The following is a 17,879-nucleotide window of genomic DNA, read 5'->3' on the forward strand; positions in this document are numbered from 1 at the left end:
TTCACTGTTGTTTTCTCCCTCTATGTTAATGGTTGATTTAAGCTGTGCAAGAAATCCTTTTTTTAGATTACCGGGCATTAGGGGAAGTTCTCGGCTGAACCAGCCAACTCCCGGATTGCATTTTCTGAAAGAGCCCATCCAGTTTTAATCCTGGGCTTATCATTAGAATTTTGGTTGCAGATGCATGAAGGGTTTTCTGAAGCACCTCACATTAAGTTCGAAATTATGAATACCTCCCTAGTTAAGAGGGAGGGTTGAAAGTTGTAACTAGTTTCGGTCTTCATAATAGTGTTTGAACCATCACTTGATGTGATTTTTATTGTACTTGTCAAAAGAAAGAAAAAGAAAAATATTCTTGTAAAAGAAAAATTATTTATTTTGAGAATGGGTTTCTTGCCCATGGTCATTGGTCCTAGGTGCAGCACCCACTATGTGCGCTCTAGGGGTTTAGTCTTGAGTCAAAGTCAACACGATAATGTAAATCCCTTGGAGGATTCATGTATCAATGTAAAGAAAATATTTTTATGTCATGGAAATGTCTAGAAACCACCAACTTGACCAAGTCGGCCTAGGAGAGGCTTGAGAACCCACTTGAAAGCCTATAAAAAGAAGAGGACTCAACCTCATTTGACATTTACTTGGGATCTATCTTTTGGTGATTTACTCTACGGCTAAAGATGATGTGAGTGTCCTTGGAGAAGGTTGTAGGGCAGCAAAGAAAAGGAGACTCTCTGTTTGATGATGATGTGAATTTCTTGTGGCAAGTTAAGGTTTCCACAGGTCAGATTATTGCAGAAACATGGCAAGGTGAGATAATTTTTATGGGTGGTTGGCCCGGTATTTGATGAGGTGATCTGGTGTCTTGGTCTTGGAAGCCTTCATTGAAAAAAATTCGATAAGAAGGATTTCTTTGGATTTTCCCCATTGGAGGGGATTTTCCCTGGCTTGGAGCCTATCTCTGATGTCTTTACTGTTTTCTTTGTGATCTACTTGTTTTTGGCATTTATCTTGATGAAAGAACATACTAATGATGATTATAATGTAATAATGTATCACAAGTAAATGTCAATATTCAGAGAAATCAATTAATAATCTAACCCTAATGAATGCTCTGATTTCTCAACAACAATATGGTAGAGAAAGCTTAACATGCCTAATCAATGATTTTTAATTGAGTGAAGGGTACATTTTTTCTAAGGCCATGTCAATGGATTTCAACAATCAACACCACCAACGTTGGGGTACATATATGGGTTAGTACTCTTGATTAAATCCAATCACATACCTATGAAATTTCCTTGAACTGCAGTAACTGGAATTTACTCTTCTAACTGGTTAGCAAATTATTAATTTTCTGATTAATACTAAATAAATCACATTGCAATTCTTCACAAATAAATTACGTGGAAGCTAAATAACATGTTGGAACTCAGAAAATGGATGCACAAACACAATAAAAATGACACCAATATTTTTGGACAATAGTCCCTGGAAAAACCCCGAGGGGAAAACCGATGCAGCAGATAAGGGTTTATTTTATTATTATGCAACAGCAAAATCTGAACACAAAAATCCAGATTCCCAACTATCTATCCTCCGAAGACTCTACTAGAAAAATTAATTGGAGAAATTTTCTCCCTCTGGCAAATAATCTCAGCCTCCCTCTGACCTACTCGAACTCCACTTAGAAACTCGACCTCCAAGAATTTGCACTACCTAGCCTTGGAAAAACGTAAGGCCTGCTAGTTGGCTCCAAATGAGTCGTCCTGCCTCCCTCTGCCTCTGGAAAAATTCGCTTTACCTTCCGGATGATCTTTCCGGCCTCCCGCAACTGAAACGATCTCTCTCTTGGCACTCGCACTGGGATTTCAAGCTGCTCACATTGCCTATTCGGCCTCTCTGCATTAATATTTCGGCCTCCCTACTACTGTTGCTCTATTGTTGGGAATCTCTTCCGAAAATGTCTGCTACTTCCGCAATCACGGATGCTTCTCATTCTCTTGCTCAAACTGCTATTCCTACTGAATCTTTGCAACTGGATAGCTCTATCTGCCCAAGGAACTCTCTCTTTCTGTGTATCTAGTGTGTCTATCTCCATCCCCATCGATCTACTCTTATAATCTCTTGTTGGATCACCAACGGCCACAATTAAATCGTTATCAATGGTTAAGATCATTTTATACTCAATCCATGTGAATCTCTAGAGCTTTCTCGATCTTTCTCAATTAATTATTGGTAATTAATCAATTTTCTTACGTTAGACTTACGCATTTTTAATTATTGATCAATTAACTTAATTGAGTTGTCTCTAAGTGTTTTATCTTGAAACCTTTTCTAGGTTTTGGAGATCGTTCGTTTGTTAGCCTCTCTAACAAAAGTTGAGACCAGCACACCTGTCTGATGCTACAAAAACTATCACTCCCTCTTAGCGAGGACAGTGCTCCATGTCTTCTCCACTCCACTACAGTACTCATCAACCTAATGAGTAGCCTGAAGTTTGTAGCTAGACCACCTCATGCTGCTAATGTCTGACAATTGTGATACAACTAGCTCTCACTGTCCATCAACCAATACTCATACTTTGATTCATCTGCTAACGTTGTAGTTGAACCAGCCTGCTTTTGCACTATTGTTGACACTGCCCTGTGCCTCCCTGCACTGCCTATGCTGCATCTAATCTCATGTTGTTGTTGTTGCAACTACTGCAATTGGAAACTGATCTACGGATCCACTATTCCTGTACTGGCTCTGCAACTGTCTCTTGAGTCTCTGACTGCAACTAGTCTCTGCACTGTCTACTGAGTAACTGTTTGCGCTAAACTGTCTCTGCGCCCCTCTAGCAACTAACTACAACTAGTCTCTGCACTATCTCTCAAGATCTAACTACATCTTCTGACATTGATCCTCCGACTGCTAAAAATTGTGGGCCTCCGTAGCTAAGGTAATGATCCAAGAGGAAACCCCTGTCTGATACTGTCCTCCTTGGACACTACCCAAGCCTACAACTTTGAAGCATCATGCTCCTCCTCCATCTAGAGGTATAGTCACTATCAATGCAAACTCCTCCAGCCTAGAGGTTAACTCATTTAACTTTGTCGAAGCTATAGTTTGTTGCTCCCCCTTCTTGTCTTTCATTTTCTTGGGACATTGGGTGTTGTAGTGACCAAACTCACCACACCTAAAGCATTTGATCTTCAACAGATCCTCCTTCTTCTTCTCTCCTCCCTTTGAGCCTTGTCCCCAACTGGGACCTTTCTTCGGCTTCCCTTTAGATGCAAGGGCTACATTCTCCTCATCTTTCTTAACCTTCGGCCCTTTGGTACTACTGTTGGTGGTACCCTAGACAAGACTGAGCCTTAGCTTCTCCTATGTGAAATCACTCCATAGGTGTTCCCAATCAAGCAATTTGTCGTCCAGTAATTCCATGAACAAATGTTGCCTAGTCTTTGTTAAACCCATTTAATGTTATTCGTCCTTTGGTTTCTCACCTATTGTTACTAACTCATCACGAACATCTCAAATTCTGGTGAGATACGGAGTCACGCCTTCACCCTTCATCATCTTTATGGTCCTCAGCTTCTCCTTGAGAATCATTTTACAATTCTCTAATGGACCCTAGTATAACTTCACAATAGCTTCCCACATTTCCCTTGTTGTTGCCTTCTTAGCAATATGCGAGACAATATGATCTCGAACTCCATCTAGGATCATCTTCTTAGCCTTGGCCATTTCTTTCTTGAAGCTAGCCTATTGTTGAGGATTTGTAGGTACGGCAACAACATTTTCCGCAAACTCCTTCATTCCATGCTCATCTAACAGGAAAGTCATCCTAGCCTTCCATACACCAATGTTAGAGGCTCTGTCAAAGTCTATCCTAATCTTTGTGACCCATTGTGGCCATCCCTGCGAAACTCAAAAACTGGGAAAATGAACTGGGGAACTTCCTCTCTTTCCTGTGGCCCTACTGTTGCTACTCACACCCCTTTAAGAATGTGCAGATTTGTTCTTGTTTTCCTCCATAAATCCTCCTCCAGTCCTCACACTACCTACAACACTTCAACTGGGCAACTCGCTCAACCTTCCAGAAGTCCTTCTTTGGAATCTAGCACACAATTTGATGCTCCTAAAGCTCGCACTGGCTGACTGGCAAAACTGCTATGGCCTACTACAACTAGAAATGTTGAATCTCCTCCTGAAGAATTGGATCTATAAACCCTCTAAGAAATTTTGGAAATTCCTCTCTTTGTGTGCTTTTCTCCTCCACCAAGCGTTGATCTGCTACTACAAAACCTGTTGCAAATGCCCATATTTGCTCAACAAAATCATTGATCTGCTCATTGGAACCCTTTATCCGGCAAATCCACAACTTGCAAACTCTGCTTCTGACGCTGATCAAATTTTCCTCCAGCCAAGAACTCGAATCGAACCCTGTTGCCTCTACAATTCACACTTCCTGGTGGCCTACACAGATCTAAGAAATTCGTGCTCAAAACTACCTCTAAGCCTGCACAATTTCTCTTTTTTCGCTACTGAGCCTCTAATCTGATCTTCAATACTCTGATACCATGTGAAAATTTCTCGAACTATAGTAACTAGAATTTACTCTTATAACTAGTTATAAGTTTATTAATTTTCTGATTAATACCGAATAAATCACACTACAATTCTTCACAAATAAATTCTGTGGAAGCTAAATAAAATGTTGGAACTAATAGATGCACACACACTAAAAATGACACCAATATTTTTGGACAATAATCCCCGAAAAAACTCTGAAGGGAAAACCGGTGCAACAAAAGAGGGTTTATTTTACTATTATGCGGAAGCAAAATCTGAGTACAAAAATATGGATGCCCAACTGGCAATCCTCTGGAGAATCTACTGGAAAAATTATTTGGAGAAATTTTCTCCCTTCTGCAAATAAGCTCGGCCTCCCTTTGACCTGCTCAAACTCGACTAAGAAACTTGGCCTCTAGGAATTCGCACTGCCTTACATGGGAAAATTGTACGGCTTGCTCGCTAGCTTCAAATGAGTCATACTACCTCCCTTTACCTCTGGAAAAGTTTTCTCTGCCTTGTGGATGATTTTTCTGACCTCCAGCAACTGAAACGATTTCTCTCCTGCACTCGCACTGGAGTTTCTTGCTACTCACACTACTTATTCGGCCTCCCTGCTACTGCTATCGGGAATCTCTTCTGGAAATATATCTGTCGCTCCCTCAATCAATGATGCTTCTCCTTCTTTGGCTCGAACTGCTCTTCCTACTGAATCTATACAACTGGATAGCTCGATCTACCCAAGGAACTTGCTTTCCCTATGTCTCTAATGTGTCTATCTCCATCCATATCTGCTCTTATAATCTCTCATTGGATCACCAACGACCACGATTAAATCGTTATCAATGGCTAAGATCATCTTAGACTCGATCCATGTGAGTCTCTAGAGCTTTCTTGATCTTTCTCAATTAATTGTTGTTAATTAATTAGTTTTCCTAAGTTAGACTTAGGCATTTCTAATTATTGATCGAATAAATTAATTGAGTTGTCTCTAGGTGTTTTGTCCTAAAACCTTTTCTGGGTTTTGGAGATCTTGGGTTCTTTAGCCTCTCTGACAAAAGTCAAGACCAAAACACCTGTCTGATGCTACAAAAATTAACAATACCCTCATACATGATATAATCTAATGAAATGCCACAATCCCATTGATCCTAAAACCCTGAAAATTGTTAACTCTGATAATTTTTTAATGGGATATGAAATTCTATTTTCTCCATATGAAGTCTGATGGGGTTGGAACCACTCTCAAACAACCTGAGTCATTTCATGGTAATGTTAAAAATGGTTGGAAGCGTCTAGGGAGCATCAAGGGGCACCTTGGGAGTGTTCGATAAACATAATTCCTCACATAACAGTTCAAAAGCCCAATTCAAGTCCAAAAAAAACCAGTCTACAAAACAGTCCACATCCCGGATCCGCAATAGATCCATTTTAGAACCATGGGTCGAGCCGCTGCAGATCCATTTTTCAAGGAACTTCGGAAAAAACGCAGAACCACGAATCCGATTATAAAGCTTATATGTTGGTTGATGTTAACACCGATTATAATTATTTGAGTTTTAGCAGAAGTGTTGTGGTTGATGAAGAAGTTGGGCCTTTCGAAGCTTCCTCAGATATCACCATTATTGTAGAGCAACCCATCGTGGCTAAGGATTTAGTTGTTGAGCTTCAAGAAACTTCTAGGAGGCTTCTAGGAGGAGGGGCCAACATGGCCTAATTTTCCCTAGAGTCAACTTACAAACGAATTTGAATTTTGAATTTCAAAATGAAAATTTTGAGCCAAAAACCAACAGTCATTAAGGTAGACTTTAATTCAATTTTTTGGATAATTTACACTTGATAAAATCCTCTTTTGCAATCTGACTTTGACTAGGATAGGCCCATCAAAACTTTACGTTAATTTTCTTGAATGAAGAAAAACATTAATAACCAACCAATAAGTTGCCCTTATCATCTCGTTGTGGGGCTTTCTTGACCAAACTTTGGGACTTCAACTTTGAACAACCATATCTCCTCAACCATCAAGAGTTGTGAGGCATGTTGCATACCATTGGAATCGGCACAACGAGGAGAATCAAATGATGATGGCCTCGCGATCAAAATCATTGTCTTTTACATCCATCTTCCTAAAGAAGTGCAGGGTATTTAGGGCTTCCCTTCCTCTCTTCCAGGGCTTCTTGTAATTTGGAGCTTCCATCAATGCAAACTAAACAAATATTAAGAGCGTTCAAGGACTGACGTTGGCATCAATGACAACACCATTCAACATTATCTCTAAAACAAAGGACACCCATAAGCTGAGGCTATGAATCCTAAAGGCAAACTCTCTGTATATAATTCTCTTCTCATAACCTAATTCATTCAGTCAATATTTACACCTATAGCAATCCCAATACATAGCCCTCTTCCCTGTTAGCCTGCACAACTCAAGTAATAGTCCCTTAAGCTATCCCACTTCCCTAAAGGGCTCTAGCACAAGCTGGCCAGGAAATTTCACAACTGGGATTTTATGTTTTATCAATTGTAGCAAAATTCATCCATGACAATAATTATCATTCCTCACAACCACAATTCTCTCATAATTCATAGTTGTAGCTTTCCATGGTTTGATTACAATAAGCTCATGGCATGGTAATTTGAACTCTTGATAGTTGGGGTCCCTCCATTAATTTGAACGGAATACAACACATTCGAACTCCTTTATCAAAACCTTCCATCAAATGAAAGTTCAATTACATAGCAAAAAAGTATAGCTTAAGTTTTCATTGCATGAAAGGACCTTGTATCCTTATGGAAACCCACATACCTCCTTCATGTATTAACCACCACAAGGCTTAATAAACAGCAATTGATTAATAATCAAGGAACATAATTAAGGTTGCAAACACTTTGGGTGAAGTCACTTACTAAGGTCCTTTCCCTTAGCCTACTTAAGAGCCCCTTGTCTTTTCCCTCTTGTGGAGTCATAGCCCCCATTCTTTTGTCCTTCTCTTCTGCAGACACTGACATATCTTTTTTACTATCTGTACAATCTTACATATTATCATTCATCTTTTAGTCGTTCATCATATGTATACATACACAAGACTGAACTGGGGACCAAATCTTGGGTATTATGATTTGCTTCCTGTTGTGGATATTTTCTTTCCATGGCCATCAGCCAGTGACCGGGAATAAAAGAATCTTCTTATTGTAAAAATTTATCTTCTATAAGGGAGAAAACAGAGAAGTTCTGACAGAAAAAAAAAAAGGAAACTGCAAATTCTTCAAAATAAGTAGACAATGATGAGAGAGAAAGCAGCTAAGCGTGCCCTGAATACCTAAGTGTACCTTATTTGTCATCAAGGATCCAACAGAAACTTAAAAAACATGGTATTTACATCTAAACAAGTATATCTTTAAATATCATTAGATATCATCACAACTTGCATACATGCCTTACTGCTAAACATAAAACAATCTCCAAGTAGCCTTAATATAAATGGATGACAGAATCACAAATATGCTCCATGCATATCTGAAAATTCAAAGTTGTTATAGACAAATAAGGCAATAACAAGGAATAACACTAACTTTAATTAACGCTCAGATAGTTCTAAGAATACAAGTACAAGTTCAGTCATCCAATACCAAGGTGTGGAGAATTTCCACGAATGCATACAGAAACAACTGCTAAAATAATCTGTTGGGTCCAGTTGGAACACTGCCATAACTTTGACATTTTGATAAGGGGAAAAACAGAGAAGTTATCTCAGAAAAAAAAAGCAACTGCAAATTCTTCAAGATAAGTAGACCATGATGAGAGATAAAGCAGCTAAGCATGTCCTGAATACGTAAGTGCACCTTATTTGTCATGAAGGATCCAACAGAAACTGAAAAAACATGCTATTTACATCTAAACAAGTATTCCTTTAAATATCATTAGATATGATCACAACTTGCATACATTCCTTACTGCGAAACATAAAGCAATCTCCAAGTAGCCTTAATATAAATGGATGACAGAATCACAAAATATGCTCCATGCATATCTGAAAACTCATAGTTGTTATAGACAAATAAGGCAATAACAAGGAATAACACTAACTCTAATTAAGGCTCAGATAGTTCTAAGAATACAAGTTCAGTCATTCAATACCAAGGTGTGGAGAATTTGCACGAATGCATGCAGAAACAACTGCTAAAGTAATCTGTTGGGCCCAGTTGGAACACTGCCAGTTCTGCATCCAAAAAATGTTTCATAAACTGGTTATCAAGTAATAGCTGACAAATTCAGAGCCATTTGTGAAAACGACAATCAGTAATTTCAAATTTTCATAGCAAATACATGGGTAAACTGATAACGAAAAAAAATTGAAATATAATTTTAGTTCTTGTGTATTACAAATTTTCGAAGCTTCTCCAAGACTTCAAAAGCCAACTCCACATCCTCCTTGTTCTTACAGTTTTTCAGTAATGAATCACGCCAAGCATTCGGAGGCATAACTTTAGCCTTCACTGAGTCTATAATTTTAAGGTACAACTCCTGTACAGCTTCTATAGAGTTTAAAAAGTGCAAATGTTAGAACAATCATTTATAACTGCAAACTATAACATGATACATAAGATAGAATAAGGTTATTAATGTTCAGCAAATAACCAAAAGTAGGTCAATTGAACTGCTCAGTGAGTAGGTACATAAAAGAAGTAGAAAGAAATTATTCAACAAACAATAAAGTAGATAGTTGGAAATAGAGAGACCTTGTCATGCCAAACCCATGGATACCAGGGTTGTTGATTCCAGATGGGACAAATGCATGGACAAGGATATGATGAAATAGCGAGCTAAACAATGAGTTTCATTTTATTTGGGTAGGGGCTAATGACACAATAGAATATTTACACCGTGCTTATAATAGCTATAAGAGACCACTAACCCTTGAAGCTATGAAACTATCAAGTCATTGCAAGAATGAGTAAATGAAGGAAATCCCCATTTGAAGAACGATAAAGAGCTGACCGGCGAAGAAAACCTGCATCAAATTTTTGGTGGCATATTTAAAAAAGTGTAGCTAAAGCATAAAATACACCGCATGTAAGGATACACAATGTATCTTGTGATAGAACCTAACAATAATGTTATAAGTAATAGCAGTTAAATGAAATGCACTTGCATCTAGGACTGGCCCACCAAAGTATTTTTGCACCCAGCAGCAATCTTCATGTGTGTCTGTATAGATGTGTGTGATATTTATAAACTATTGAAAGGGAGACCCTGAGCAAGAGTTTGAAATAAAAAAATGAAAGAGATCTGGGAAAGAAAAGCCAGGCCTTAATATATCAGCTCATACAACATGGGTATTTACTATTTAGCCTTGGACTGCAAGTGACTGTAAGCTGCAAGTGCATGGTTACCTAATCTGCTGGGATTCTTTGAATATTATAATGGATATGGAAAGGGCATCTTAATTTGCAGAGACCACCAAGCTTCTCCATTAAGACGGACCATAGCAAAAAACAAGTGTCAAGTACCCAAGGCTAAAACCTAAAGATTGTAAGATGACGGCAAGGTAAAGATCGTAAGGCATATAGGCTGAGGGTTTCTCTCATCATGCCAGATATTGATTGTTTCTTCTGGTTTACCAAGCTTCATGCATATTGTATTCACTCACCATATTGATTTCATGTGAGGAAAAGTGGACTAGAAATTGTAGTGTGGTAACAAGGATCAAAAGAAAGCCTACAAGCATACTTAGATGCAATCCTTATACCCACCCAAAATATATGCTTGAGTTTGCAAAGCTAATACAAGATATGAGGATCCCGATAAATGATAGCTAATAAGTTCTTTGGAGGATTATTGACACCCACACAAATAAGGTCAAGTAACGCTGAATTTTGATGAAGCTGTGAAAGAAGATAGAGGAAAGTCTGGAACTGGACAAGTCCTCAGGGATCAGAAAGATAACATTCCAGCCATCTCCACAGAAAATATTAGCAAGGACACAAATAATCAAGTGGAAACGAAAGCCTTGAATGGGGGAATAAAGGCCTCTCTAAAATTTGGAATTAAAAATATTGAGGCAGAAGAAGACTTCAAACAATTATAAACTTGATGGACACCTCCTCAGCTTCAAACTCAAGATTAAATAATCAATACAATTGGATAAGGAAAGCCTCTCTATTCTCAATGAATATAGAATATCATCATGTTAGATGTTTGGAATACAAAATTACTGATTGGCTAGCCAATCAAGTCCTTTGCTAAGAGGAATCATATCTTCTTGTGATTGAAACTCCCACCGTCATGTAAGAAATAAACTTTAGTAAAAATTATCTATCCTCTGTCCAATTCAATTCTCCCTTGAGTTATCTCTTTCCCGTTAGTATTCAGCAGCATCATGAATATGTGATTAACATTAATACAAACATAAACAATCACTACATGATTAACAACTCAATATCCATATTACTGATCAATAATCATGAACAAGTGTCATTGATAACTATCAGCATGAAGCAGTCAAATAAAAAATTAAAGAGGGGAGAGAGAGAGACAAGCACCTGATTTAGAGCGGTAAAATAGCTATTTATGGGAAACAACCACTATCAGATTTGAATCACTTCATTAATGTCAAAACCCAGTTACAATAAGCCTCCGAAGGCTTCTTGAGTATAAAGCTAATGACAATTGACCAAATAGATGATCCACACATATATTCAAGTGGATGAGCAAAGACCTCATCAGCTTCTCAAAATAGAGGCCATGATAATCAGTAGGCATCTCCATGTAATGGAAGTGGAACAAATGAAAACCACCTACCAATGCTATTTTAAGGCATAATGAGCCACATAACCACTAATTTTAAATAATAAGTCATATGGGTGATCTTAATAAGTTTACTGATGCTCCATCACATGCACATTAATGCCCTGCCAATGATGACTTCAAATTCTAGAAACAAGTGTAGCCACTTGACAACATTACAACATATTATAACAATTCCTCAATCATGAAAAAAGATGTAAATTTCTTTCCTAACAACAGTAACCAGCATAGATCGATCTTAAATTCATATCTATCAAGCACCAAAAGGGATCAAATTTCTTAAGGTGTAAATTTCTTTATCATTTAATTTCATGTCATTTATTTATTACTTCATATTAAACAATAAAAAATTCACCTTAAAGAATTTGATGTCTCTCAGTGCTTGAGAAATCTGGGTTCAAGATAGACATATGTTGATTTATTTTATTTTTTAGATGTTGTCATATACATATGTACATATGTAGTTATTTATTTTTTATTTAATTTCTTTTTTTTCATGTAGTGTAATGTTAAATGACAGCATCTCTCACATACTGGGCTATAAAGCACTGAGAGTGAACCAAACAGTTCATTAACTAGGACATCATATAAAAAAGGGATAAGGGCCCATAATATAATGTCAGAAGGCACATAAATTATATTTAATAGGAACGAATTATACAGTGATGGAAGGCAGTCAAAAAGGCTCCATATATAGTGCCCAAGGGAAACATCCATGCCAAGAGTTGCAACTCTTAGGTCATAATAACTATTATATGACTAAATCTAATTTACGTTCATTACAAGTCACCCCTCTTCAAAAATGTTTCATCCTTTAAGTAGATGACAAAACCCAATGAAAAGACTTTTGAAGTTTTGAACAATATTATCACATTGTAAACAAACCAATTAATCCTAGGTCAATCTTCTTTGGCACTATTTGTTGACAAAATGCTTACACAAAACTTTTGTATTGTGAATCCAAGGAGGACTTCAATTTTGAAACCAAATTGCATAGGAATTAAAAGTTTTTAATGCACTAATGCGGCATGACCTCTCTAGATAAGAGGAAGTGTTGAATTTTGTAGCTATGCTCAGTCTTCATAATTAATATTTTAGCCCTTGAAATATATATAATGAAAAATGTAAGGCATGTTCTTTATGTTAGTTTCAAAAGACAATTTTGAATTTTTGGATCCAAACTTATCAAGTTGGCCCTCCTTCAAGTCAAGCCAGCCCCAGCGAAGAGACACCCATTTAGACCAGCTACAACACTATATATAAGGTATTCAACCTCCTCCTTCAAGCACAATTTGATCTCTCAGAAGACAAGACATCTTTTGGGCATCCAAGCAAAGGAAAAGAAGAAGAAGGATGAAGACATCTCAAGTATCTTTTCTATCTCTCCTTGACTTCGCACGTGTGCTTCTCTCTCCTGCAACTTCGCACGTGTGAGTTTTTCAGCATATTTTGGGCAGTAGGTCGAACTCTTGGCCAGCAGGTCGAACTCTTGGGCAGCATACTCTAGGCAGCAAGCCTGAATTTTCTGGGAAGCGAGGCTGAGTTTCTAGGAAAATTCTGGGAGGCCTAATTTCGGCCTAGGCAGATCAAACAAGGCCAAGTTTGTTGGGCAAAGGATTGACTTGACAAGAGAGCAGTTTGACCATCATATTTGACTAGCAAAATTAGGTGTATCTCTTATTGAACTGAATAATTTCTCTAAGTAAAAGGTTGTTGGATTTTTCCCCAAGTGGGTTTTCCCATGGTAAATACTGTGTTATCTTTGTGCAATGTGATCTCTATTGTCTTTGAGCACTTATGGTTGAATTTTTGAAGTGTAATTGCTTAATGATAAACTGGATGTGATAAAAGAATATCTACATCATTAGAAGTAATTATCAGTTCTTCAGAAATTAGTGCTGGTATCTATTGCACTTGAAAAATCAACATACTACACAAAAACCAGTTGATCTAGGCAAAAATGACAAGTTTTGTATAAAACTAGCCAATTCAATGATGGAACCAGTCAATTCCATACAATACCCGACCTTTACTAGTCTGAAACCCCAATTCCATTTCGAAAAGGTTCAAAACTGGTGTGACTAGCGAGTTTAGTCGATTCTGATAACATCGATTGGAAAAGACAAAAGGAGAAAAACACGTCCAATTGCTAGTATTTTATGCAAAATAGTGAACTTTCTATCTAATTGGAGGCCATAATGGACCCATTTCTATATCTTTCCTTTAAATCTATTCAATATGCCTCTATTTCAATTGGCATGATCTTTATGCCAAATGACAGATTGTGCCCCTACAAATCTATTGTTAGAAAATCAAAAAGGCAAAAAGATTCTCTTATGTTGATAATTACTTGTGATATTCTTGTAGTCTTATTAACTTTCTTTATGTTCTTCTTTTATCTTCTTTTCATCAAGCAACATCAAATCAAAACATGAAGATCAACAACACTATAAATAGGCACTCAGCCAGGGCTAAAACCCCTCTATAGGGGAAAACCCAGTCAAACTCTTCCACTAGTAAATCAAATTGAGATAGACGAAGACTTTAGACCTGACCAAAAGGCCTTCCTTACTCCACCAAGTCATCCCTCAAACTGTCCTTCCAAACTCCAAAGATCAATTGCAACAATATTGCATCAAAGACAAAATTTGGGCCTAGCTACTCTAGAATTTGGCCCGGGTACTCTAGAATTTCGGCCTTACTACAGCCCTGTAGCTTTGGCCCTCCTATAGCTCCATAAGTTTGCACGCATGGATCACAAGAGAGAGAAATTGGTCACCAAACTTCTTCGCTAGGGTTTCCTCTTCTTCTCTAGGGTTTTTCTCCTTCCTTGAATTTTGACCCTCTTTTCTTCTCCAACAACTACACACTGAACGTGTTGTCAAATTCAATGTCTCGAAATGAGGTGGAGTAGCTACCTATTTGTAGTTGTTCCGGGTCCAATTTGAGGCTGACCTGTCTATGTTGAGGTCGACTTGGCGGTGGAGACCTTAAAGACCTAATTTACATCAAAATAAATTTCTTTCTTCATAGATAAAGCCCAAGAAGGGTCTTTTACATGATGACAAAGACAAGGACTCTTGACATAAACCCTAAAAGCCTACAATGGAGGCTTTGACCTAAAAATCATTGACCCAAGCATGAAACCCATGCTTTAATAAGTCAATTTCTTTTACAATAAAATTTATTTTTCTTTCTTTTGACAAGAACATTAGATGATGACTCAAATACAATTATGAAAATCAACACTAGTTACATTTTACACTCCCTCTTAAATAAGGAGGTATTCATAATTATATATATAGAGGTACATGGAAGATCTCAAAATCATATGCTCTATGAAGAGTCATAGCACACACAGTGCTATAGATTAGATACCTGACCAAGGTATTCTAATCGAGTGGGACTAAGGGGTACTCAAGCTTTAGCCATTGTAGGTACCATCGGGCTTTTAGGCTCTAACACCAACCCAAGGATCTAAGTGCATATCCAAGGTCGGAGCTCCAAGACCAACACCACCCTCCCTACTTCGAGATCTAGACATTAACACATAGGTCAGCCAGATGTCCTCCCAAGCATCTTGTTGCCACAAGATGCTTCATCTCTCCCAATCAGCTAAATCAGATATATATTCACCACTCTAAGCATGCTTCAAACATTCAACCTTTTATGGAGAGATCCTGCACAATCACAACCCCAATCAGTAATAAACCTTCAAGTATATATACAAGTAAACACAAACCTTCAAGGTCCTCAATCATTCTAATGCTACTTATATCATCATCAAGTTATCCAAATACAACTTGTCGGAAGCTTTCTTCTTTCACTTCTTCAATAGCACCAAATACAACCTCAGTACTTCTCAAGTCTTTTGTTTGCAAATCCATCTGTAGTACTTTCATTCATTCTTCAGTTTCATTCTTTCTTCAAGGTATTTACTATGACTGTCATAATATGCCCTCCCTCTTAACTGGGGAGATATACCCTTTCTTTTATCCAAGCTCCCTCTCAACTTAGGGAGATCAACAACTACCTTCTTTTATAACATTGAAGATGTTTCAACCTTTCAAGGCTTTATTCTTTCTTATGGCATCAAGGTCATCTTGATCATCATCATTCATGTAGCTTCCTTCATCATGCTCTTCATTATTATCATCAACATCTTGAAGATTATGCACTTGCAAAACTTTAATAGCAAGTACAACCGAATACAAATATACAAAAGCATGAAATCAATTATATCAAAATCATGTCATTATAATGGAAGCATCAAAACAATCAAGCTTTAGACATCAAATACCTAACCCTAGTTAGGTTCATAATTGGCAAGGGTCGCATCTTTTATATACTAGACTTCAACATCTTGTTAGGGTTTTGTCATAAACCCTAGACTCCATCATAAAGCTTTAGATATCAGGAATTCAATCAAAATATCAATCCAATCATAGTACTTTACATCTAAGGTTTCAACAATATGCCTTTTAGAATTTCATGACAAATTCTAATAGGGTTTTGTTATATACCCTACATTTCATTAATAAAGCTAAATCACCAATAATCAAGTTAGCATACCTACATATACATATCTAGGGTTTCATTATCATGCACTAGCATGTCATATCAATATTTACTAGGTAACCCCTAGATATAAACATCAAGACATCGAAATTAGATATAAAATTTTGATCAGGCTATGGTTTCAACCATATGGGAGAATATACACCTAGGTTTTCTTTCCTAGGATACAAGGGTTTTGTTTATAAACCCTAATTCACCAAACCCTAAAAATCTAGGGTTTCATGACACAACCTAGACATTAACAGCAAAGCCTAAAGAACTAGGGTTTTTACCATGACATTACCAAAGCCACAAACTTCAAAAGAATAGGATTTCATCATATGTTCTAGACTTTATCAACAAACTCTAAGAATACTAGGGTTTCAGAATCAACATTGACATACCCTTAGCATCAAGAGACTAGGGTTTTACAGTGAACCCTAAAGGTTAGGGTTTCACAAGAATGATCAAATGACAAGAGACAGTATAACAAGGGTAGATTCAATCTAAATATTAATCACCCTAACAAGAATCTTTATGATTCAAAACCCTAGACATAAAGATGTTAGTAATATAAAGCAAAATTCAAAAGAAGAATGATCATACTAGTAGTATGAACAAAACTTGTAGTTCAAGACATACCTTGAGTTGTTCTTTAACAAACCTTGTAAAGTATCATTCTGAAGGGCTTCCTTTGCAACAGAGCTTCTTTCATGACTCAAATCTTTCCTTTGAAGTTTCCTCCATAACCTTCTTGTATTTTGCAATCTTTCCTACCAAGGAAAATATAAAGAAAAAGGTTATGAGTATACAATACAAACAAATCTCGAAGTGAGGAGGAAACCAAACATGAAAGATGAAACAAAGAACAATATACTTATATTTTGGTAAAATGGTGAAGGCTCCCTCTTAATCTAGTCTTTCTGAGGGATACCTACAACTTAAACAATCAAAAAGTTCTAACAAGATATATTAGATCTATGAACTCTAGAAATCAGAACATAAAAGAGAAAACATTGCAAAACTTAAAGTAGAATAATATGCAAGGGACAGTATCCCTAAGATACTTTAGCAACTACGTCTTTGACTTCGGATTCTTCAATCTTTTTTTCTTGAGTGGAGCTTCATCGGCAATATTTGCACGTTCTCCTTCTCTCTTCTTATTTCTTGGATTTTCGGGACATTGACTTTTGTAGTGTCCCATCTTATGACAATTGTAGCATTCAATCTTTGATAGATCAACCTTCTTCTTTGGTCCTTTGAACTTCTTTTATACTCCCTTCTTCTTATGAGCAGAGTAGGCATTTGAAATGTTGTTTTCTTCATCCTCCTTTTTGTCACTTACTAATGAGATACAGGCTTCTTCTTGACTGCATGCATTCCACATTTGTTCAAAGGTTGGAGTATCTTTCCAACTACTAATTCCTAATGCAAAAGAGCTCCAAGATTTTGGTAGACCTAGTAGTGCAGCAATCACGAGTTCTTTCTCTGGTACAACTTCATCAATAGCTTGGAGTTCATCTCTTATTCTAGAGATCCTTACAAAATATGATGACACAGTATCATCTTTTGTCATATTTATTGTTCTTAGTTCATTCTTGAGACTAGTTATCTAACCAATGTTCTTGATGGTAAACAACTTGGAGAGGGATTCATACATTTCTTGTGCAAAATCTATATTGGATATGTATGGGATTAGATTTTCCTTCATTCCATCTACTATTAGATTCATGGCCAAAATATCAATTTCTCTATACTTTTCCTTTCTTGCATCATCTGTGGGTTTCTTAACTTTTCCTTGAGCAAAATCCAAAACTTGAAGCTTAGCAAGAATAAGATCTATTATGTTCTTCCATGCCATGTAGTTGGAGGCTCCTTCTAGCTTATTTTCAAACTTCATTGTCATGTCTTCTTTTCTTAATATAGATAGTAGACCTTCCTCTTCTTATATGATGCC

General features: G+C 37.0%; 1 protein-coding gene across 4 annotated transcripts in view; it reads right to left on the reverse strand.

The window, feature by feature from the left end:
* LOC149201027 (uncharacterized) overlaps positions 1 to 17,879 on the reverse strand; it is a 292,878-nt gene that overhangs the window by 208,821 nt on the left and 66,178 nt on the right. For 3 of the 4 annotated variants that reach the window (XR_016253855.1, XM_089402848.1, XM_089402847.1), the window contains exons 4-5: positions 8,942 to 9,093; positions 8,696 to 8,777 (exon numbers count right to left, since the gene is read on the reverse strand). Coding sequence is in view for 3 of the 4 variants with exons in the window: in XM_089402848.1 (XP_089258974.1) it covers positions 8,696 to 8,777; positions 8,942 to 9,093 (234 nt within the window). In the remaining variant the exon portion in view is untranslated. Of the gene's footprint in view, positions 1 to 8,187; positions 8,284 to 8,695; positions 8,778 to 8,941; positions 9,094 to 17,879 lie in introns of all 4 variants that reach the window. The other variant, XM_089402849.1, reaches the window with a different exon arrangement.

The sequence above is a fragment of the Pinus tabuliformis genome, chromosome 2_1 (genome assembly GCF_031772625.1).
Source record: "Pinus tabuliformis cultivar Carrire ecotype Pingquan chromosome 2_1, CPIR1, whole genome shotgun sequence".
Lineage (NCBI taxonomy): Eukaryota > Viridiplantae > Streptophyta > Pinopsida > Pinales > Pinaceae > Pinus > Pinus tabuliformis.